Source organism: Myotis brandtii, unplaced genomic scaffold, assembly GCF_000412655.1.
Source record: "Myotis brandtii unplaced genomic scaffold, ASM41265v1 scaffold374, whole genome shotgun sequence".
NCBI lineage: Eukaryota > Metazoa > Chordata > Mammalia > Chiroptera > Vespertilionidae > Myotis > Myotis brandtii.
In genome coordinates this window covers 847,435-871,889 of record NW_005364372.1, presented here as the reverse complement: position 1 = coordinate 871,889, position 24,455 = coordinate 847,435, and the positions used below count along the sequence as shown (strand labels likewise).

General features: G+C 44.2%; 1 protein-coding gene across 1 annotated transcript; it reads left to right on the top strand.

Annotated features, from left to right (window-relative positions):
• The first annotated feature begins 1,126 nt into the window (after positions 1–1,126).
• GPNMB (glycoprotein (transmembrane) nmb) lies at positions 1,127–24,455 on the top strand. Its single transcript, XM_005872281.2, has 11 exons — positions 1,127–1,316; positions 6,949–7,101; positions 7,747–7,890; positions 9,891–10,073; positions 12,447–12,605; positions 12,927–13,238; positions 16,584–16,682; positions 17,537–17,639; positions 19,906–20,120; positions 23,202–23,295; positions 23,764–24,455. The coding sequence occupies exons 1-11, from the start codon at positions 1,247–1,249 to the stop codon at positions 23,909–23,911; spliced, it is 1,680 nt and encodes a 559-aa protein (XP_005872343.1). The 5' UTR covers positions 1,127–1,246; the 3' UTR covers positions 23,912–24,455.

The following is a 24,455-nucleotide window of genomic DNA, read 5'->3' as shown; positions in this document are numbered from 1 at the left end:
CCTAAACTGAAGCTGTTTATGAAATTCTAAACGTCACATGTTTGTTGTAAATAGCAAACAGAATCACATAGATTATTCATACACTGTACGTAAGCACGTGCATTATTTATTTGTAATGAAGACACTGTTGTTTCTAGCTTGAATCATGTATTCCCTCTGGTGTTTTTCCTTCACATTTGCCTCTAAGCCTGTCAAAGGAGCACTGAAGAGCCACGTGTGGCCTTCGGGGAGGGAGTTGGCCACTCCCGCTCTGTGGATTTCTATTCCTTGTTGGCGCAGCTGAAACACCAATCAACCCCCCCCCCCTTTTACCCTCACCCCCCGCAGGACGTCTGAATCTGCTGAAAATGGTTCTGTGGCTGTGACTTGAAGATCACACGCAGTGAAGTGTTCATGTTGCCACCTTTCCTGCACATTCTGCAGCCAGAACTAATCTGAGCGTATAAAATTCATGTTCCAGACGAGCTTGTTTTGACATTTAATGCCTGCATTCTGCAGCGCAACATAAATATGCTGTACGTTCTCTGCAACTGACCCTGAGTGATACAACACAAAGCTTTGAGAGCATTTACCAAAAAGTATGCAGGTTGCTTCCACATTTAGATGGAATTGCACAGAGATCACAACGCGTGCTTTTGAGTACGTTTCTCAACCAAGGGGGGTCTGAGCAGCTGTTTCAAGCACCTTCTGCACAACATGTGTTATCCATGCACATAATTCACAATTTCAAGTGACCGAAGATACACACACGCACGCACGCACACCATCTTTGCAGCACTAGCCAGCACTGGGAGGAGCTGGTCATCTAGCTTAGAGCAAAGGAAACCTAACTGTGACATTTCAGCATGAGCTGGGTGAGTGAGTCAGTAAAGGAACAGCAGCAAGTTGATCATCCATGAGGCTGGAGATTACGATTTTATTTGGCAAAGGACCTTAGAATAGGGTCCAAAGGGAAGGAAGTTACTAGGAACTTCTTTGGAACTGTGGAGTCGTAGCATTGAAAGCGTGCCTCTCGAAAGCGAATAAACATGCTGAGAGCGAGTGAGTCAGAAGCACATGAATTGTAAGAGGTTGAACCCAAGTGGCCACATCAGGCAGTGCTGCTTAATGCCATCACATGATCCGCCCCGAGGCCCACATTTAATTAAAAGGAGTGGGGTGCAGGAGAAGAGGCTGCTGTTGGCAGATGGAGCCGGAGGAGCTGGGAGCTGAGCCTTGATTGCTGGGTCCGGAGAGCACGGTCAGCATGGAATGTGCCTACTGCTTCCTGGGGTGTCTGCTTCTGGCTGCAGGAGTGCCCCTTGGTGCCGCCAAACGTGAGCGATTCTCAAAGTTTCTGTGTTTAACCCGTTCTCTGGCTCGGGGCTGCGTGCTGGGCTGTCTGGAGAAATGTCGTCTGAGCCAGAGCTAGACTCCATGCTCAGTCATTTCTTCTGGAAACCGCTGGGAATGTGGGAACCACAGCAAAATGCCGCCAGCTCCATTCTTTGCTTCAGGCTCATAGAAACTAATAACCGTGCAGCCTCTCTCTTATGGAGCTTGCTTGCTTTTTTTAATTTATTTATTTTTCCCATCACAGTTGGGACCTACTGTCTTGCCAGACAGGGGAGGGCGGGGGCGCGAGGGGAACAGTCTCTGGCCTGAGAACAGAGCAGCACTTCCCCCTGAACTTTGGTTTCGATCCGGTAGGGTAGAGCGCTCAGGTCAACCGGGCCCAAATCTGGAGACAAGCTCTCTAGTAATCCCAACCCAGAAGCCCACCCCCAGAGATTTCTCCCCAGAGCCTGGGCCCTGGTCAGAGGCGTGCAGCAGGCAACCAATCGACTTTGATGTTTCTCTCCATCTTTCCCTCTCTCTTCCACTCTCTCTAAAAATCAATGGAAAAATACCCTCGGGTGAGGATTTTAAAAACAACAACATAAAAAGCTCCTCTTGTGAGTGGAATGCAAAGCCAGAATTTGAGCCATTTAGGTCAGATGCAGCCCACTGGTCCAGTCCAGGGGTGGGTGGCGATGGCGGCCCCGTGCTCCAGCAGTTAGAGTGGAGCAGGAGTAAAGTGTGCATCACCCAGAAGGGCCACCCCACCTGGCTCCAGAAGGCATTCACTGGATGAGAAGTCAGGGATCCTGGTTCTGCCGCGGGCTTCCCCGGGCCCAGGGGGGAGGCGCTGAGAAAGGACCGCATCTGCATCCCCACCGGCAGCCTGTGTGCAGGCTGCTTCCCTCCATCGCTCAGGTCATCCCCACAGCACCTTCGTGGAGCAGCCGCTCCTCACCCAGTCAACAGGCAAGAACACCAGAGCCCGGCCTGCTGCTCCCCTGCTCGGCCTGAGGGAGCAGCATCTCGGACCCTTGGCCTGAGGGGCCTGCACACACATCCTTCCCACCTCCTCCTTGCGGGAGAGAAGTGTCTGTAATTAAGTTGTCCTCACAGAGTGGGAACCCGAGAGAGGAAGGAGCAGGAAACTGCTGGCAGCCCTGGAGGGCAGAGCGCATGTCCCTGGGGCTGGGAGGCCCGGGCAGGGTGGGATGTGAGAAGGGGGCGCTAGAGGTGCAGGAGCCCCAAGGTGGGGGCAGGGAGTGCCATTTGGGGGGAAATAGAGGGAAGTGGCCAGAGGCATGACCAGTTCTGTTCAGGTCCAGGGAGACCCTGCCCCGCCATCTCCTGGGACTGGGCCCCGTGTCTTTGACCAGGGACTGGGGTGGGTGCCAGGGCCGAGAGCGCTGGCCCATGTCGGCCTCACTGGCTTGTGCACAGCTGGGGAGGCCGGCATCATGATGATCCCGTTTCCCAGACCAAGAAATAGGCCACAGAGAGGTCAAGAAACTGGCCCCAGGCCACACAGCGGGTAAGGGGAAGAAGGCCGCTGCCACGCCACTGTCCCTCCTGAGGTTGCACAGCCGTGGGCTCCCTGCCAACCATGGGCAGGCACAGTGACTTAGCTCCATGCAGCTTTCGTTTCCTCCTTTGCCAAACTGGGTAAAGGGGTTCTTGAGAGATCAGCCAACAACAGGTGCTTGGAGTGGGAGACCTACAAGGTGGCGGTTGTCTTTCTCAAAGAACCTCCTGGGTGACTCCCCAGGAGTCCGGGAGGTAGAGAGACCGAGAACTGACTGGTCAGTGGAGGCCTGCGCCCCGTTCTAGCCTCCTTTCCACCGACGCCCCTTTGCTCTGCTCAGTGAAATAGGTTAGCGGGTTGAATCTCTCCGTTGATTTGAGAGGAGCCCCAGCCCGTTAGGCAACGTAACAAAACCCTGATGTTCCTGGCTCCTCCTGGCCCTAAACCAGAGCTTCTGGCCACAGGAAACGGGATGGGTAGGATTCACCGCGTTTCACACGCTAAGGGATCCTTACCGCTGTCCAATCACAGCCCTGGGAGGAGGGAGGAAGAGGAAGGTGCTGACAAGCTAGTTAAGGATCAGCCTCAGCCGCAGTTGGCGATGGGTGAGCAGGGAGGCCAAAGTGCCCACAGGAAAGCCAGGGCTGAGCTGGGAGTGACTCCATTGACCTTCACACGTATCCCCACCCCCAGCACACCTCTCTTTTTCCCCTTCTAGTCTGCTTACTATTGGGTGTTCTTTTTCTTCTACTTTTAATTCAACTTTTAATTCTGAGGTCATTGTAGATTCACATACAGTTGTAAGAAATGCTACAAAGAGATTCCCCAGTACCCTTTACCAGGTTTCTCCCAATGGTAACATCTTATAAAACTAGTGTATAATATCACAATCAGGATATTGACATTGATACAGTCAAAATACAGACAGTTCCATCACCACAAGGGTCCCTCATCCCTTTAACAGCCAAACCCACCCAGCCCTAGCCCCTAGCAACCACCAATTTATTTTCTATATGTATAATGTTATGTAAATTGTATCATTACAGAATGTCATCTTTGGGAATTGGATTTTTTTTTTTAACTCAGCGTACTTTATTGACGATGTTGCATGTGTCAGTAGTTTGTTCTTTGTTGTTACCGAGTGGTATTCCATGGCATGGATGGACCACACTTTAACCCTTCACCCAGTGGGGGATATCTGGGTTGCCTCAGCTTGGGCTGTTTGAATAAAGCTGCTAGGAACATTCATGTCCAGGTTTTTATGTGAACATAAGTTTCCTTTTCTCTGGGATAAACGCCCAAGAGTTCAATTGCTTAGTTGCATGGTAATTACATGTTTAGTTTTACAAGAGACTGCAAGCTGTTTTCCAGAGTGATTGTACCATTTTACATTCCCACCAGCCATGTATGAGTGATCCGGGTCTTCCCATGGTCACCTACATTTGATGTGTCCCTAATTTTCATTTTAGTAATTCTGAAAGGTGTATAGTGGTGTCTCATTGGGCTTGTAAATGTACATGTCCCTACTGGTTGGCGATACTGAACATCTTTTCATGTGTTTCTCTGCTGTCTGCACAACCTGTTTAGTGAAATGTCTGTTCAGGTCTTTTAATTGGATTGTTTGAGTTTTAACATTGGGTATTGAAAATTCTTCATATATTCTAGATATCAGTTCTTTCTTGGAAATGCAGTTTGCTAATATTTTCTCCCAGTGTGTAATTTGCTGTTTCATCCTCTTCACATGGTATTTCACAGAGCAGAATTTTTTTCATTTTAATGAGGTCTCATTTATCATTTTTTTCCTTCAATGGGTCAGATTTTTGGTGTCACATCTAAGAATTCTTGTCTAGCCTGGAGCCTGAAGACCTCTCCTGGGCTTTCCACATTTTTGTAGCACCATTTGCTGGCTTTCCTCCATCAGATTGCTTTTGCATCTTTGTAAAAAATCAGGGTATTTTTGTGTGGATCTATTTCTGGGTTCTCTATTCTGTCCCATGGACCTACGTCTATTTCTTGTCACTCTCCTTTTAATTTTGCATTTTTCCTTGACTTCTGACATTTAACATCAGAAGAAAGATCTGCTTTGATTATGTTTCTGGGAACACTGCCTTTCTCTCAGGAGCTGAGGAAAAGGAACATTCTTGAGAACAGTGGGAAAAACTGGTTCTTGGAATCAAAAGGTGTGAATCTTCATTTCTACTCAATTAAAGATGATCCTGAGTGGATCCTATCACTTCTCTGGGCCTGAAACTCTTCATCTATAAAACAGGGGGTTTTGAACTAACTAATCTTAGTTCTTTCCGATTGAACATTCTACCATTCTGTGACTCAATCTCTTCATCTATAAAACAAGGGGTTTTGAACTAACTAATCTTAGTTCTTTCCGATTGAACATTCTACCATTCTGTGACTCAATTCAAGTAAATTTCCAGTTACAAACATTTATTGATAAGCATGCATTTCCTGCCCTTGCTTAGTAGTATCATTTTTCCAAATAGGAACAATCTCATAGAATCACAGGACATTTGGTTTTCGTCTGATTTGAAAGCCTAGAGAAGACATGGCCTGGGGTCACCCAGCCTGTCTAGTAGCTAAACCAAGACTAGAGACCAGATTCTGTGACTCCCAGTTCAATGTTCTTTCCTATTCCATCTGCCTCCCTTATAAGAAGGGAACAACACACCGCTCCCTCCTCCTTCCGGGAAGGAGGAATAGAAGACAGAGGTTAGTGGCATCCATTTCATATGGCTTCTCTGACTACCTACCAAATACCACCCCTCATGGAAAGCCTCTTCCAGGGTTTAAGAGAAGACAGCGTTTCTGGCCGTAAGAATTCACAACCACACCAAGAAATAAGACCATACGAATTGATGAGAAAACAGTTTATAATAGTGTATAATCAGGAGCTGACAGAGTTTTGGGCTGTAATAGATTACTTAAATAGGTTGAGTAAGACACTTAGTATCTCAATAAGTCCAAAGGTAGGCAAGACTAGCACAAGAGCTCAGCAATATCATCCAGAACTGTTCATCCTTCCATTCTGATGTGTTGGCTTGCTTCCTCAGATTTGTGACCTCATGGTTAGGGCTACCCCAGCTCCAGGCATCACATCATTGCCCTACCATCTCCAAAATCTATTCTGAGTAGAATTACCTAAACATACCATGTAAAAGATAGAGTGAATTTTTTTAAAAAACCAACAATATGCTATCTATATATATGGATTTCTTATAGATACTCGTATATGATGGAAAAGGATGTGCCAGTTCAACACTGAGCATTAATATCAAGGTATTCTCAGAACAAGGAGTATTACCAGAGATAGAAGTCAATTCCTCATGATAAAAGGATTAATTTATGAAGAAGATTAAACATTCAGAGCTTCAAAATACATAAAGCAAAACCTGACAGAACTGAAAGAAGAAACTGGCAAATCCATCATAATAGTTGAACATTTCAACATTCCTCTCTCAGTAATTGAAAAAACAAGTAGACAGAAAAACAATAGGAACCTAGACGTCTCAAAAAACACTGCCAACCAGCCTGACATAAATAACATTAAAATCAAACACTTTGCTCAACAACTGTAGACTATACAAGTGCCTATGGAACAATTACCAAAATAGACCATATACTGGGCCACACAAAAAGTAGATTGTTCAATAGTGGGCTGTCCAGTATGCATCTCTTGGAATCCTGGAGGCATTCCTGAGCCTGGTATTCCTTTAGCCAAGTGAACAATTCAGGATGAGAAAAGATGCAAAAATTGATCTGAAAATTATTGGTATCTGTGTTTTCCTGATGACATTGTGTAAATCAAAATATTCAGAGGAGATGTGTTGAACAAACAAATGATGGCTAAGAAATGCTGACTTTCAAATTTTTCTTTGATTCATCTAATGTACATGGAGTTAGTGTCTGAATACTTGTATTAAAGGTATTTCCAGTGGAGATTTAAAAAAAAAAACTTTACCTGTTTGACATATTGGGAATATTATGTATGTTCTTTCTAACCTTATGGAATAAAAAGTGACTTTAACCATTGTTAGGTAAGTATTAAACGAGGAATAGAGTTGACTAAATAATTGGTTTTTCAAATATTGATACAGGATTTCATGATGTGCTGAGCGATGAAAGAACTTCTGGTCATATGAGGGAGCACAACCAACTAAATGGTTGGTCTTCAGATGAAAATGATTGGAATGAAAAACTCTATCCAGTGTGGAAAAGAGGAGACCCGAGGTGGAGAAACTCCTGGAAAGGTAAGTGGAATGATTCAACCCAAACAACTGTCATTTCCTATTTAAGTCAGTCTCATATCATGGACTTGGAAATCACGTGGATGTTTCTCTCTCTCTCTGTCTCTCTCTTCCCCCCTGCCTTGCTTCTTCTCTCTAAAATCAATAAATAAAAATTAATAAAATAGCCCTAACCGGTTTGGCTCAGTGGATAGAGCGTTGGCCTTCGGACTGAAGGGTCCCGGGTTCGATTCCAGTCAAGGGCATGTTCCTTGGTTGCAGGCACATCCCCAGTAGGAGATGTGCAGGAGGCAGCTGATCGATGTTTCTCTCTCATCGATGTTCTCTCTCATCGATGTTTCTAACTCTCTATCCCTCTCCCTTCCTCTCTGTAAAATCAATAAAATATATTTTAAAAAAACTTATTTTAAGTGAATGTTCTTTCTGTGTTTAGAGGATTTTTTAACTGGTCTGACTTCCTTTTATTATTTATCTTCTAGAATGTTGTATTCTGATAACAAAGTTAGGAATCCATAAAATAAATTAATTTATTGTAAAGAGGCATAAGGATCCTCTGGCTGGTCCTTAGGATTAGATTTAACTTGATGTCATTCATCAGTGAAAGGAAAGAGATGCTTGATCATGGAGCTCCGTTTTTCTTTGCCCTAGGAGGCCAGGTGCAGGCGGTTCTGACCAGTGATTCCCCAGCCCTGGTGGGCTCAAATGTAACATTTGTGGTGAGCCTGGTGTTCCCCAGATGCCAAAAGGAAGATGCCAATGGTAACATAGTCTATGAGAAGAACTGCAGAGATGGTAAGGAAAGTTATTTACTTCACAGGAACACGCTAGTTCTCCGAACTACTGGAGGCCCAGCTCAGAAACCTTGATCCTTGCAGGAGCTTCTCCCATGAATGCAAGATGCTGCTATCATCCCATGTCACCCTCTCAAGTTGATGATGGGGAGGGTGAAAGTGTGATTCAAGTCCTTTCACCAACATTAGCCAATGACCCTTCAGCAAACAGATGGCTCTCTGCTACTTGGAACCCTCTTGTCAAGCTCAGTTTTTTCTTAGTGTCCAGGTGATTGGACAGAGAATACCTTGTTAATTCTCAAGTTTTGGTTTTATTACTTGAAATTCTTTTGGTTACTCAAGGAATAGCCAATTTGACAGATGTTTGCTGCTTAGAGTAATTCTGCTCACAGGTATTTCTTAAGCAAGTGCTGTGTGGCTAGCACAAATGACAAAATGTCTAATTTTGGATTTGTTTTGCTCTTAGTTAAAGCAGATAAGTTCTTTGTTAAAGAGTGACAATACACACAAATACATCAAGGGAAATTATCTCGTTGGAACTGTACATTCTTAAAAATGCCAAGCTAATTACCGAGATTCTTCAATCAGTGACAAGGCTATTAAATGCATCTAATGATCTAATTTTATTATTTAGAACTTCAATGAAATGGTCAACATGTTCATTCCTTATTAATTTATCATATTTCTATGAGGAAAACACTAGATTCTGTACAGAACAGGTTTGATAGTTAAAAAGTGTTGTATTTAAAGTTCTGTAGCATTTTTCTCTTTTTTCCTAAAAAAATATGCTGATTCGTATGAATGTTTCAAATGACAATCTAGCCCTCTGAGCATTTTTTGTATGAAAGAGTTCTTTTGACTTATGAAAATTCTAATGAAATATCGATCACCACTACAAAGACCTGGGGATCATTGAAGAAATGACTGATTCCGGGTGTAGGGCAGGGTTGCAGGTGAGCTGGGGTATCTCCCAGCATGGGGGAGGGGGTGCTCAGAGATTGATGGGGACCTGTCACAAGGACACAGAAGCCGGCTTGCAGGGGCTCTCACTGGCCCTGTTTGAGTCTATTGAAGAATAAAAATACTAATGGCTGTAATGGATTGATAAATTAAAAACTCCGTAAATGTCAGTGACATAAAATACCAAGAGTTGTTCTAGATGAAAAATAATACTGATTGTGTCTTATTTAAAATGAAATATGTCATACGTACAGAAAAGTACTAGTAGAAAGTAGGGTACATTGAACAGCCAAACACCCTACCTAGCTTCAACAATTTAAACATTCTGGATATTTGTTCTCTCTCTCTCTCTCTCTCTCTCTCTCTCTCTCTATCTATCTCTCTCCTTCCCACCCTCCCCTTCCACCTCCCTCCCTCCCTTCCTTCTTTCCTTTCTTCCTTTCTTTCTGAAACAAAATAGCCAAATGTAGTATGTGACCCTTGATTACTGTGGGAGGTGGTAATGGCATTGTGCCTGTGTAAGAGAATGCCCTTATTCTAAGGAAATGTGTGCTGAAGTCTTTAGGAGTGGGCAGTCATGATGTACAATGAGTCAGGAAGAAAGGCTACAGATAGAGTGTATCCAAATAAGAAGAAAAAACTACCCTCAGTTTGGTTTGAATACAGTTGTGATTTGGAGACTCAATGTGAAGATAAAGTATATGGAGTGAGATCTATAGATCAAGCATGTCAAACTCAAAGGCTAACACGGGCCAAACAAATGAGGCATGTGGCCCATGGGCCGCGAGTTTGACATGCTTGATCTAGATTGAACATTCCTGATATTTGTTCTATATACTTACTGAAATTGAACATATATAACATATACAGAAAAATGCACAGATCATAAATGCACCATTGGATGAATTCTAAATATTAGGGCTGTAGTTGTTCAACTATATTTAAACTAGATTTGAAAAAATATGAAAAGTGTCTAATTCAATGATGAGCTTTGAGCAGTCTGATCCAGACAACGATCACAGTTTTTCTTTCTCTGCTTAGGAACGGGCCCATCTGCTGACCCGTATGTTTACAACTGGACAGCGTGGGCTGAGGACGCTGACTGGGGAAATGACACCAACCAAAGCTACCACGTGTTCCCCGACGGCAGGCCTTTCCCGCACCACCACCACCACCACCACCGGTGGAGGCAGTGGGGTTTCGTCTACGTGTTTCACACACTTGGTTGGACTTTTACAAACCCCTTTAGCTTTTCCTTTATCTTTCCTTAAAATTTAAAAATTTGTCTCTTTTCTTATTCTATAATCAAGAATTAATAACACTGAGAGTTTAATCACAGTTAACCTGTTAACTTTCCTTAGCTGGGATGTATATGGCTTAGTCTTGCCAAATTTCCAGGACACCAAAGAATTAAAAGGGGGGGGAACCCCTGATTCAGCTTTCTTTGTTAAAACAAAACTCATTTTTTTTCTGTCTAAAACAGTAATCTAAAAAAAATACTAATATTTATTTTTTTAAAAATACATATATTTTATTGATTTTTTACAGAGAGGAAGGGAGAGGGATAGAGAGCTAGAAACATCAATGAGAGAGAAACATCGATCAGCTGCCTCCTGCACACCTCCTACTGGGGATGTGCCCGCAACCAAGGTACATGCCCTTGACCGGAATCGAACCTGGGACCCTTCAGTCCACAAGCTGACGCTCTATCCACTGAGCCAAAACGGTCAGGGCTACTAATATTTATTTATTTGAATGGCACACAGATGGGCATTTGTTGATTTATTCTTTACTTTTTTATATTGTCAAATGAATTTTTAAGAATTAAAGAAATGTTTTTTTTAGGAAATTTGGAAAATGCAGAAATGTACAAATGAAAAATCAGTCACCCATAATTAACACCAGAGGTTATCACTGTTAACATAATGGTGTTTTCTTCATTAGTATTTCTTGATTAGGATTATAATGTACACACATTTTTTTCTTAATGTCACGAGTATTTGACTACATCATTAAAATTCTTTATATACATTATTTTAATGACTATATAATATTCCATTTTGAAGAAATAACATAATCTAACCACTGCTCTTCTTTGGCATAGCCAACCTTGTTTTCTTTTTTTACCCACAAATGGTATCCACTTTGCTTTATTGCTAGAAATTTAGGTTATTTCTAGCAAAGCTGCTAAGTCCTTAGTTAAAAATGTCACCAGGTGCCACCTGGCTCTGAGGATTTGAAAATTGCTACCAATAGTGCAGCCTCCAAATTTCTAAATGTTTTGTCTTTTATTTCGTAAATTAGAGAAAGCTTCTCTTTCTCCAATTAACTATTTGCAAATCAAAACAAAATATTAATAATGCATTCTGATCGAACAAAGTAGAAAATACCTGTCAAATATTATGCCATCTAATTAGATCAGTTGATTTAAAGCTGACTTTTTTCAATGCATGTCTGGCCCTTTGTCTGTCACCTCACCCAGTGTCATGATTTCTTTGACCTGACATGGAGTTTTCACGGAGTCACTTACGCTTACTGACTCTCAGAGTCTGTTTAGCCTAGTTAACATCCACTAACTTAACTAGTTAAGATGTCTTTATTTGCGATCAGCTTTTAGCCAGGAATTTTTGGTTTTCTAACAAGACTATTTTGAATTCCCATCTTCTGCTGAGGTCTTAGAGTTAACTGATATTGTCCCTCAACTAAGCATTGCCCCCGAGGTCTCTCTCTCAGTGCCAGAACTAACGTTTTCCTCACATATAATAAACCTCCTCGGAGACTCCATCAGAACTGCCTCTGCATGTCACCGTACAGGGGGGTCCAAATTACACATCCCTGAGAAGTCTAGTGTATTTTCCTAACACCTTCGACCAGGCGATAAACATGGTCACTCACCACCCCCACCTCACAAGCATCCATCTTACAATACCTGTCGTTCCACTGACACAGCTATACCAGGTGACTCAAAGGATGAGAAACATCCTTGTGCCCTGAAGGAGAGGAGTCCCTTTCACTGCTCGACAGAGACAGTTAGATGAAAGGTTAGGGTTCAGAAAGAAAAAGAATGGCTCCAGGGTGTCCTAGAATGCTTTTATAGAACCGCTCCGTTCCTTTTTATACCCACCCCACCGTCCATCACTTACTGCCTATTTATACGCAGATACTATTAGAAAGTGGAGGATTCTAGTCCCCTTTAAAAAAAAACAAGCTTCATAATAATATAGCCAAAATAGTAATATTATTACAAAAATAAGGTTGATTCTTGGATAAATTTTTTAAAATGCCATTGGCCACTTCACCATTACATTAAATGTATTTCCTGTGGGAAATACATCTATTTCAAGTGCCAAGTCACTTATTTATAGTAAGTGTTTATTTATGAACCAATGACTGCATTATCCCACCAAACAGCTCTGTCCGTTTTACCCATGCAGTTACGTTTATTTAACTGTGGGTTTGTTTTATAAAGTTTTATGTAACAACCCTTCCTGGTGCTCCCTCCCCAGAGCAATCTCAAAATGACCGTGGCTAAGAAACAACTTCCTATAATGGTCATGTGATAGTAACCAACACCCAACCGTTTCCACCCTCTCACAGGTCAGTATTACCAGAAATTGGGACGGTGTTCAGCGAGTGTTTCTATAAACACAACCAACGTGACGCTTGGCCCTCAAGTCATGGAAGTAGCTGTCTATAGAAGAAACCGAAGGGCATACACTCCTGTCGCAAAAGTGAAAGATGTGTACCTGGTCACAGGTGAGTGGTGTGAACGCTCAAGGAACTGAGGAGGGAGGAGGCCCTTCGTTCTGATGGTGTTAGTGGGCTAAGAAGCAGTGAGAACCGAGTGTTCTGGGTGGGGTTACCATTCATCTGGACTCCTCCTCCAACTTATATTCAAGGATGTACTCCCTCTGTTTTCCAGATTAACGCGGGGAAACTCTAGAAAAACTTACACAGGAAAAAGAAAAATGATGCTGAATTATCCCTAATTTAAAATTTTAGCTTAAAAGTGTTATTGAAGTCATCCACTTAAAACCAAGCAATCATGCATTCTTTGTATGTATCTGTATCTTTTAGATCAGATTCTTGTGTTTGTGAATATGTCCCAGAAGAATGATCGAAATTCCTCCGATGAAACCTTCCTTAGGGACATTCCCATTCTGTTTAATGTCCTGATTCACGATCCCAGCCACTTCCTGAGTGAGTCTGCCATTAACTACAAGTGGAACTTCGGGGATAACACTGGTCTGTTTGTTTCCAACAATCGCACTTTGAATCACACGTACGTGCTCAACGGGACTTTCAGCCTTAACCTCACTGTGCAAGCTGCAGTGCCTGGACCTTGCCCTTCACCTACACCCAGACCTCCAAAACCCACTCCTTCTTTATGTAAGTGTTTTCCAGGTGATCTTTGGGGGCAGGGGGGGGTCCTTAACTGCTAAAAAAAATGACATGTAAGTTAGAGTGCAACATCCCTAGTTAAAAGGGTTGTGTAGAGACTCTGCAAAAATCTTTTGGTTTTTAAAGCCATTTTGTCACTATTTTAAGCTATTAGAATATGGACGAAAGGAGAATGTGCTTAAAGACACTTTGCAGGTAAACGTTGGTGACTTGTAAACCACTCTTCGACCTTCCTGGTTTTCACTGGCCTCGGTCACGTGCACAGGTGCCTCCCCCTTCTAGCTCACACATTCTTGTTCGTCTCCCAGTGTTTGTCGCTATGAGAAGACACACCGGCGCCTTGTAAACATTCAGGCCATCCCACTTTCCTTCCTCCCTCCCCCGTTTCTCGCCACTTCCATTCTCCTCCCTGCGCTGCCCACATCCACTCAGTGTCCCATGAAGACACAGCCACACCTAAAAGCTCTTCCTAAATGGCCCAAAAGGAATGTGCCTTGAGAACATTTCTTGGCCAGCAAGCTGGAAAGACTCCAGACATTAAAACTGTTCCGGCTATAAAGCTTAATTAATTAAATCCCACCCTCTACTAACAGTACATGAGGACATTCAAGAAGTTCTTAAGCGTCTACTTTGGGAAGCCTCAGCTTCCCTTCCCCACTCGGCCATTAGCACATCTTAGCACCCCAGGATCCAGGGGATTGTAATAGGCTGACATCCTCTCATTGGACACAAGAGGGCGCCATCACCAAGCCCAGAGGGACCACGCCATCATGATGTCTAAACTTGTCATTGTTTTTACCAAAAACCTGTTTGTTATCAACAATAAACTATCATAATAGTGCTATTAATAAAATGAGATATTATTAAACCAAACATATGTAAATCAAGACACTATAATTTATTACTAATTGTATTCTTTAAAATATATTTTATTAATTTTTTAAAAATATATTTTATTGTTTTTTTACAGAGAGGAAGGGAGAGGGATAGAGAGTTAGAAACATCGATCAGCTGCCTCCTGCACACCTCCTACTGGGGATGTGCCCGCAACCAAGGTACATGCCCTTGACCGGAATCGAACCTGGGACCTTTCAGTCCGCAGGCCTACGCTCTATCCACTGAGCCAAACCGGTTAGGGCTATTTTATTAATTTTTATTTATTGATTTTAGAGAGAAGAAGCAAGGCAGGGGGGAAGAGAGAGAGAGAGAGAGAGAGAGAGAGAGAGAAACATCCACTTGTTATTCCACTTATTTATGCATTCATTGATTGAATCTTACATGTGCCCTGACCAAGGATGGAGCCCACAACCTTGACAAATCCGCATGATGCTCTAACCAACTGAGCTACCCGGCCAGGGCTCATCTGTCTGTTAAAGTGTTAGTTTTTCTCCATTAGCCCTTTAATCATACCTTGACTTTATAAATATAGACACAGAGATATAAACTTGATTTTAGGTGTGTCTGCAAAACAACATGTGCATTTTTATAAGCATTCTACCAACGATAAAAGCAACTTTTATTATTTGGTCATTTTTTAAAGTTTTATTTTGAAGTATAGCAGAGTCATGATTCTATGCTCTAACTTGACAGCTAAATTCTGCCTGTCAAGAACTCTAAAAGAAGTTCTCTAGTTTCCTGGAAGCAGCCAGCCATCTTTAATACCCTCTACACACAACTCTATTGCTACAGAACATAGCGGTTAAATCTCAGCACTAAATGAATGATCACCCTGTAACTTCCGAAGAACCACTGCGAGACTCAGGGGGCATCCCCAAGAGTCTGCCACAGACCATCCTGCTGATAAACCGCTGCATTTGAACCCAACATGGCATCGGAACCTTCCGGGCTTTACCCAAGTGGCATTTCCCAAAGTGTGTGCCATGGAACACTTGCTTCCAGAGATACTCTGAGAAGTGCTCTGAGAAGGCCCCTCAGAGCAGAGGAGCTTCTCGCTCAGTCCCCCACTCAAGGCTCCGAGGAGGCCTGGCGAGCTCTCCCACAGGGCTTCGTGCCTGCGTGTCCCTGTGGTAAGAAGGGGGCCCTTCTGAATGAAGCTTGGGTGCCCTTCCCACAAAACTGGGTCCATTTCATGCCTTCTTAAATTTTAGAGAAAGTCATGTTGCATTTTCAGTATCATACTTTCTTTCTAGTCTTTTTATCTTGTTAAAGGAATACCAACACCTTAATTAGAGCTTTTGAAATTATAACTAATTATCTTTTTATTGGGGTAAAATTGATGTATCACATTATATTAGTTTCAGGTGTACAGAGCATTACTGGGTCCATTTCATGCCTTCTTAAATTTTAGAGAAAGTCATGTTGCATTTTCAGTATCATACTTTCTTTCTAGTCTTTTTATCTTGTTAAAGGAATACCAACACCTTAATTAGAGCTTTTGAAATTATAACTAATTATCTTTTTATTGGGGTAAAATTGATGTATCACATTATATTAGTTTCAGGTGTACAGAGCAATCTCAAAATGACCGTATCATTCTTTGCTTTAATCAGATTCAAAGGGTTGTTTTTCAAAAGCATCCTGTGCCCACTCCTTTTCTTCCCCACATCTCTGCTCACCAATAACTGAGGACTCTTAGAGCGTAGGAATAGCAGCTATGAGACAGCCAAACAGGAGAAAAATTGCCTTCTTCCATGTTGCTTGTTTCTTAATCTATGATGCACCTACCTTACTATTTAAAATTATATATCTTATATGTGCTATAGCATACCGTATCTAAGTAGATGTATAGAAGTGCATGATGGGACAAGGAAACTGATGTTTATTAAGTACTTCCGAAGTGGCAGGTATGAGAAGCAGGTTTTATATACCTCATCTCATTTAAGTTTCATAGTTCAACCTCACTAGGTCAGGAAGTATTATTCCCATTTTACAGATGAGTCCATTGAGGCAAAGAGAGGTGAAATAATATGCCCATGGTCTCAAGCAGCTAAAAACAAAGGATCTGGGATTTGAGCCCAGAAAACCTGCCTCCAAAATTAAAATATGTCCTTGTCTATGATGGCCTGCTTTATTTCATCATGACTGTTGTATCACATATTTAAAGTGGCTTCTACCTTTCATTTGCTTCCTGTGTTTAAGCAAAATATGAGATTGTGTTTACTTACATAATTTAACAATTATAATGCCTTACAGCTCTCACATCTATATGCATCGTTACACGTTTAGTTCACATTTCTACAGCAATTTAAAAGTATAGGGTTCTTGATGTTTTTCTAAGGAGCAGGCAGATAGGTGTTTAGATTTTTGGTTCTAACATGTACATCTTTTACATTCTCAGCAACTAACCTAAACTCTATTATTCAAACTCTGCAGCACCCGCCGAGGACAGCCTGCTGGAGCTGGGGGAGGTTCCCGATAAAGACTGCCGGATTAACAGATACGGCCACTTCAGGGCCATCATCACAATTGTAGGTAAGACTAGCAGGTGAAGGCTGTTGGAGTCTACCTCAGGCCACCCACTCACTTCATTGACTCTGGCGGGTGCGGGTGGGGAGCAGGGCCACCCACTCTCTGTCCAAGGTGATGCCGCGCACACACGAGCAAAGACTCTACTGGTGTCTAGATTCCCACCTTCCTGCCCCAGCCTTCCCACCACATCCCAGTGGAAATGAGCCTTCCGTGAGGCCCACAGACTGATGAGCCTTCCCAGGCCCTGTATCTCCAGCCCTGTGCATCCCGGAAACCTGAATGAATGAGCCTTGAAAGAAGGCCGATGACAAGTTCCCACAACTTCTGCTTTCTTCCCTAGCTGGTTTCACAAAGTCACACTTCTCGTATGTAAGAAACGAGAGTGAACAGGGCCACCACACACATTTGTGCATTTCAGGCACACCCCACAAGCACCCAGCAGACAAGACAGGTGGGGTCTGCAGCCAGGCCATGCACCCTGGACCTCGGGTGGGGGTAAAACCCACGCTGTGTGCCCCTCACGAGCAAAGCTGGCCAAGGCCTGCACCCAGGGCTGCATTCCCCTAGGGGCACTTTTTCCTGGAACACCTGCCCAGAGCGGGTCCTACCTTCTAACACAGACATGGGATCCAGAAATGAAGAGCTAGGGTGGGCTCAAGAGCCATTCAGCTTGACTTTGAAAATGCTGCAGGGGCACGTATGCGAAGCAATGGGGTAGATTCCCGGATCTGGGGTTGTGGTGTGTGAGAAGGCTGTCTCCGTTTTGTTTGGCCTCCTGATGTGTTAAAGAGTAGTTTGATTTGGGCTGGTTTCCACTGTATGTTGATGTGTTTTTCCATGGGGGCTTGTTTTGTTAGAGGGAATTCGAGAGGTGAACATCGTGGATATGACAGAAGTCCTGATGCCCCTGCCACAGCCCGAGGACCCCTTGATGGATTTCCTCGTGACCTGCGAAGGGACGTGAGTACTTCGCCTCCCTCAGAGGGCGGGTCAAGTGAGGACCCCAGGCCTGAGCAGAGGCCTGATTCCAGTCTCCCCAACTAAGTGGATTCATATTTCTAGTTCATCAGTAAGTCAGGACAAGGAAGGGCCCTGCGAGGCCTTCTCAAGGATGCATTTGTTTTGCTAAAGTAGAGCAATGCTCATTACCTTTAACTGTTGATGAAGCTGAATAATAATTATTGATCGAACAGTTACTATGTTCTTACCATTGTACATCTGTTCTCACACAATCCTGTGAGTCTCCTCATTTTACAGATAGGGCCACAGTAATTACAGAACTTGTCCCCATAGACAGTGGGTACCTGACAGCACAGTTCACAGGTCAAGGTCTGGCTCAGAAACCCACTCTTTTTTTCCCAATATGTGTTTATTGATTTTAGAGAGGGAGGAAGGGAGAGGGAGAGAGAGAGAAACATTGATAGAAGAGAGAATCATGGATAGGCTGCCTCCTGCATGCCCCCTACTGGAGATCAAGCCTGCAACCTAGGCATGTGCCCCGACCTGGAATCAAACCTGCGACCTTTTGGTGCATAGGACGATGCTCAACCAACTGAGCCACACTGGCCAGGGCAGAACCCCACTCTTAAGCTCCCCAAGGCTCCTCCAGAGTGGCAAGAGACCAATGTGGAATAGCTGGGTCTTAGCATTAATTAACAGCAATGCCTGATAATCCTGTCTCTCTTTATCATTTACAAAGCTCCTCTAGTGCATTATATAATTTGGCTTCCTACGGTTTGATTATAACTATATATAATAGACTAACTAGATACTAGTGAATATATGTACTATATCAATTAATTGTTCATGAATTAACTGATTCACATACACGTAAATCCAGTGATTAAAATGTATGTGTGTGTTGCCCTAGCTGGCTTGGCTCAGTGGATAGAGCGTCAGCCTGCGGACTGAGGGGTCCCAGGTTCGATTCCAGCCAAGGGCATATGCCTGAGTTGCAGGCTCCATCCCCAGTAGGGGGTGTGCAGGAGGCAGCCGATCAATGATTCTCTCTCATCATTGATGTTTCTATCTCTCTCTCCTCCCTTCCTCTCTGAAATCAATCAATAAATGCATTTTTAAAAATAAATAAAAATACTTGCTATTTTAAAAAAAAGAAAATGTATGTGTATGTAAATGTATAAATGAACAAGAGCGTGGGACGGTATAAAAATGGTAGCTAAGCCCTCATCGGTTTGGCTCAGTGGATAGAGCGTTGGCCTGCGAACTGAAGGGTCCCAGGTTCGATTCCGGTCAAGGGCATGTACCTTGGTTGCGGGCACATCCCCAGTAGGGGGTGTGCAGGAGGCAGCTGATCGATGTTTCTCTCTCATTGATGTTTCTAACTCTCTATCCCTCTCCCTACCTCTCTGTAAAGAATCAATAATATATATATATTTTTTAAATGGTAGCTAAGAAGCTCTCCAGCTTGGGGACTGAGGATTGACAGGAACTAGAGAAAAAGCCGACTGAAGAGTGAGGCTGTGGCAGAGGCCAGGGCATGCCTCCATCGCAGCCCACGCCCCCATGGGACCCAGCATCAGAGCCCTGTCTCTCCCTCCAGGAAGTCTACTCAGAAGTGAAACAGTGACCAAGACAGTCCTGCCTGGCCGGTAGCCTAGTGGTCACCAGGACAGCTATCAGACATCTCTAGTTCAAGTCCCAGCTCCACCTCTGACTGCTGTGTGATCTTGGGCCAATTATTTTCTGTCCTGAGTGCTTCGTCCCTTGCTGCACTGGGATAATGTTACTTTCCTCATAAAGACACTGAGAGGAGTAGACAGGGTCATATATCTAAAATGCAGCGCCTCACACAGTAAATATCGTCTGCTCAGCTGTCGTTGCTGCTGTTGCTGTATTTTCCTCTGCAGGAAGCTAGGCAGGGCCAGCTCCAGCATTTAATAATCTATTTGCCTAAGACCTACGCCGCCTGCATCCTAGAGAGTCAGAAGATAGAGGGAATGGCTTGGGCTTCACACAGGGTCCAGCAGCCCCCTGCCTGCCTTGGTGGCACATAATTTCTTCCTGTTCCATCCCCGGGCCTCACCTTCTGAACAATAAGGAGGAAACAGTAGCTCATTCCCAGGCTCATTTGAGGATAAATTATGTGACAATTTAACATCAGATAGTTTGAGGAAAAATAAGGTGGATTTCAATGTTATAGAAATGATTTTTCCTTTAAAGCTGTTTCATCCCTCTCTCTCCCTCTCGGTGCCGTGCACGTCCCCAGCATTCCCACCGAGGTCTGTACCATCGTTTCTGACCCCACCTGCCAGCTCGCCCAGGACACGGTCTGCAGCCCCGTGGAGGTGGCCATGGGCGACGCGTGCTTGCTGACCGTGAGACGGGCCTTCAACGACTCCGGGACCTACTGTGTGAACCTCACTCTGGGTGACGATGCGAGTCTGGCCCTCACGAGCACCCTCGTCTCTGTCCTGGGCAGACGTGAGTTCTGTGTTTTGGTTGTGGGAGCATTTCATAGTGTAGATAAAGGGCATCGTGTTTCATACTGAAGAGCTTTGTTATCAATGTTTAATTTTATTTCAACGCAAAGTTTATTGAACTCTTGTTAATGTGGGTTTGAGGACTGGCATTAAAATCCAACAGCAAATCTATTTAGGGAAGGGATGAGAGAGAGAGAGAGAGAGACCGAGTGAAATCATGGCCAAAGAAAGCCTTTTGATGAAAAAAACTCAGCTCTGATCATGGAGCAGTAATCACAGGATCTGATCACTGAATGCGAGAATGGATTCCTATGCCAAGGGGGAGTGCGAACCAACATCAACAAATAACAATGTTCTCCAGTTAAACCATGGCAGAGGGGAGATTGGGATCAAGTTGTCATGGAAGCCGCTGGGCAAAGATATGAAGCCAAGGAGAGAAATAAGAAATCAAGTGGGGTGCTCGCTTCAGCAGCACATACACTAAAATTGGAACGACACAGAGAAGATTAGCATGGCCCCTGCGCAAGGATGACACGCAAATTCGTGAAGCGTTCCATTATTTTTTAAAAAAAGAAAAGAAATCAAGTGAGCTCCTCTTTCCCTTCTAACTTGCCACTCTCTCTTTCCCTTCCCAAATTCAACTGAGCATCCCACAGAGATTGTAGGAAACCAACTTACCTATTCCTCGGATGGTCACCAGAAAAATCAATCTTGACCCTCCCAATGCTTGGAGAGGTAAATGTTTACAAAATGGACTAAGACATTTCATTGAGAATTGTTCATTTACTGGTGCCTTCCAATGTTTCCCAACCTCAAATTAAGGTCCCTACCTGGTGACCCTAACATAATTTCATTTATCCCCAGTTTTGTTGTGAAGTTACGGCTTTATCTCTTAGAAGCAGTGCTCTGTGGTGGAATGGAAGGAAGAAATTGTATACACATTATATTCGGTTTGCCCCTTGAGTACTGTCAGGTACAACCTAATGACTAACTCACAAGTAACCCCTTTGGATTGGAGCCTGTCTCATAAGGTAACATGTGCTTAGACATATTCAGTCGTTAATATAAAAGGCAGCTTTAGCCTCATGGAAAGAAAAATTGTAGTAACCACACATGTAATTGTAGTAACCACACATGTAATTTGTATGAGGGCTTATTGTTCGTAAGATCCAAGGTATAGATTTGAAAATACACACACACAAAAACAAGAATACAAAGGAAGGAATTCTCTTTCCTGGGGGGCGGGTGCATTGGGCCCTAGGGTGAAGAGCTGAGAGGTGGCGGCGAAAGGCAGCTGGAGCCTCAACACTACCACCTCCAGGCTCTTGTGCTGCCCCAATTGTTGCTTTTTGGGGGGGGGGAGGAGGGTTGCCTTTAAAGTCATAACCTAGTCCAGTGGTCGGCAAGCGGCACATGTGGCTCTTTGGCCCCTTGAGTGTGGCTCTTCCACAAAATACCACGTGCGGGCGCACACGTACAGTGCAATTGAAACTTTGTGGCCCATGTGCAGAAGTCGGTGTTTTGTGGAAGAGCCACACTCAAGGGGCCAAAGAGCCACATGTGCCGACCACTGCCCTAGGCTATGAAGCTTCCTCGGTGCCGGCAAACCACTGTTCTCTTATCCGGATTCGATGCTAGATGCGTGTTTAATGCTTCTTGTAGTGAGTGATAACTTTAGGGGTGACCCGAGCCATCTGTCAGAATCCAAATTAAGGACGTCCAGGAGAGCTTTGAATCCAGTGGGGCTGTCCCTCGGTGACTCAGGTATCAAAGTCAGAATTCAGAAAAATAGATCATTGCTCAAAGGCAAATCCATAGACGCTCAGCTTTTACGCATTGATCCAATGAACAGGCACGAAGCAGCTGCAATTCTTTCAACAGATACTCAGTGAGCATCTACTCTGTGCCCAGCACGGCTCCAGGCACAGGCTATACGGTTCTAGGTCGAGTGGGGAACGAGACGAAGAAGACCCCTGCTTTAGTTGGGAGCACAAACAGATAAGAAGGCACGAAATCAGAGCAAGGCAGGGCAGGGAGAGTGACTAGCATGGGAGAGAAGCGACAAATGCTGGCTTTTCAGATTGGGAGGTCGGGGGACTTCCTGCCGACCCAGCAGCGCCCACGTGGTGAGGGGCCTCCACTGAACAGAGACCTGAATTTGAATCATGAGCAGCCCGTTGCGATCCTTGCAGGCCACCTGCAGGGTTAGGGTTTTATTCTGTGCGTAAGGGGAACCACTGGTGGGATCGAAGCGTGATCCTAATGGATGCTTTCAGAAGGTCCTACTGACCACTGAGTGCAGCAAGGGTCATTGGGGGTAAGAGATCTTCCCAGGGGAGAGGGCTGGTGGCTGGGACGGCAATGGTGGTGGCGGAGGAGATGGAGGGAAAATAGATCAACTCCACTTATACTTTGGCGGTAGAGACAAGATTTGCTGGGTTCCTGGAGTACAGAGAAGACATAACCCTTGCTTCGTGGTTCTCACAATTTAATAGGAGAGAAATGTGTGTAAGAAAGTAATTGCAACACAATGGGATTGAGGCAGAGGAAGAGAGGCGAGCAGTGACCAAGGAAGGGGCGACCACCGCCTCATGAACGTCTGGAAGGCGCCCCAAAGGGGTGGACACGAGATAAGCTGAGGAAGGACATTCCCCGCAGAGGGCGGGGGGATTTGAGGGTGTGGGAAGGATGGGCAACTCCCAGGTTTCCAGCACAGCGGGTAGGTAGGTAGGTAGGTAGGTAGGGGACCATGAGGCCAGAGCAGTGGGCAGGAGGATCAGGGAGCCTTCCATCACATGGGCGCTGCTGGGTCCTCTGAGACCTGAGCGGGTGTCTTCAGGACGTGACATCTCTCCCCTGAGCCCTTAACACAGTGTTCCAGACACGCTAACTCGTTCTCCAAATGGAAGATAAGCTGACCCGAAGGCCATGTATTATATTTAATGGAAAAGATCACCAAAAGCCAGAGGGAGCCATGTATCTTCCGAGAGCTCCCTTTGTCATTCATTTAATTGCACTACTACAAGCTGCATGTCCTCGAGGTGGAAGCTGTCGCTAATCTGGTCTTTCTTCTGTTTTTAAGGCCCAGGCTCCCCCGTGAGAATGGCGAGTGCTGCCCTGGCCTCCGTGGGCTGCTTGGCCGTATTTGTCACTGTGGTCGCCCTGGTGGTGTACAAGTAAGTTGCTGGTTCTAACACTTTCCATCACTGTGGCACATTGTTGAAAATAAGTAGCAATGTGCTGCGCAAATGGGCCATTTTCCCCTTTTTGGCTTTTAACCATTTTGTGTGTAGGAGGAAAATCTTCCATTGAATGATGAATACCAAACTAGCCTGTTGATTTTGCTGTGGTTTGTTGTGTGTGTTTTTTTTAATCCAAACAACGCTACCAGATGTCAGCAACTTAGCAAAATTGTGTCAGCTCAATATTTAACATGGAAGCTCAAATTATAATAAACAGGCACATGTCTTGCATGAAGAAGAGGAAATAAACATATTTCCAAAAGACATCCGTGTCTTAGTAAAAGCCATAGATTAGGTAAAACAAAATGAACCCTTTTGTACTTGGGCGTGTAAAAGCTTGGGGAAAAGTAATATCTTCCAGGTGGGGATGTTTTAAAAATCTTTTTACACATTGCTTTTCAGAAAACGCAAGGAATACAAACCGATAGAAAACGGTGCTGGGATCAATGGCAAAGGCCTGAACGTTTTCCTGGAGCACGCAAAGGTCAAGTTCTCCCCCGGCAGCCAGGAGAAAGACCCACTGCTCAAGAACCAGCTGGGAATTCTTTAAACCTTCAGCCTGATTTCTGACCAACAGCTCGCTCTTCAGTGCCGTGTGTGTGAGCTGTGCTAGTGTAGAAGACTATCAACCTTTTTTCCTAAACATTACTGTAAAATATATACTGAGGTTTAGGGAGGTGTAATTTTTTTATAGGTTAAATGACATTATAGAGAAGTGGAGAGAAATTATATGGCGTGCAGCCTTGGCCGTGTTATGGAACTGATGGAGTCGGTCAGCCGTGCTTTCTTTCATTATGATTTATGTTTCACTTATAATGTATTAACATGATTAGTAGGATAGACATACTGTGTCCAAAGAGTAGGTGGAGAAGGTACTATTCATTAGAGTGACCAAGGTTGCCTGGAAGGCGAGGCTGGACGCTTTCTAGCTTCCCATATACACACATGCATACAATCAATGCACTGTACTCCTGTCCCTAAGACCACGTTCAGTTACCTGTTCCCAGGGAACTGAAGCCTATTTCAGTGAGCACGCATGAGCTCCCAACAGAACAAAGGCCGAGCCTCTACTATGATGCAGATGCTTGTTACAC

Coding starts and splice junctions, on each gene's coding strand:
- GPNMB (XM_005872281.2), top strand. CDS start 1,247: ATGGAATGTGCCTACTGCTTCCTGGGGTGTCTGCTTCTGGCTGCAGGA. Junction 1,317..6,948: donor GCCCCTTGGTGCCGCCAAAC/GTGAGCGATTCT, acceptor ATATTGATACAG/GATTTCATGATGTGCTGAGC. Junction 13,239..16,583: donor AAAACCCACTCCTTCTTTAT/GTAAGTGTTTTC, acceptor CAAACTCTGCAG/CACCCGCCGAGGACAGCCTG.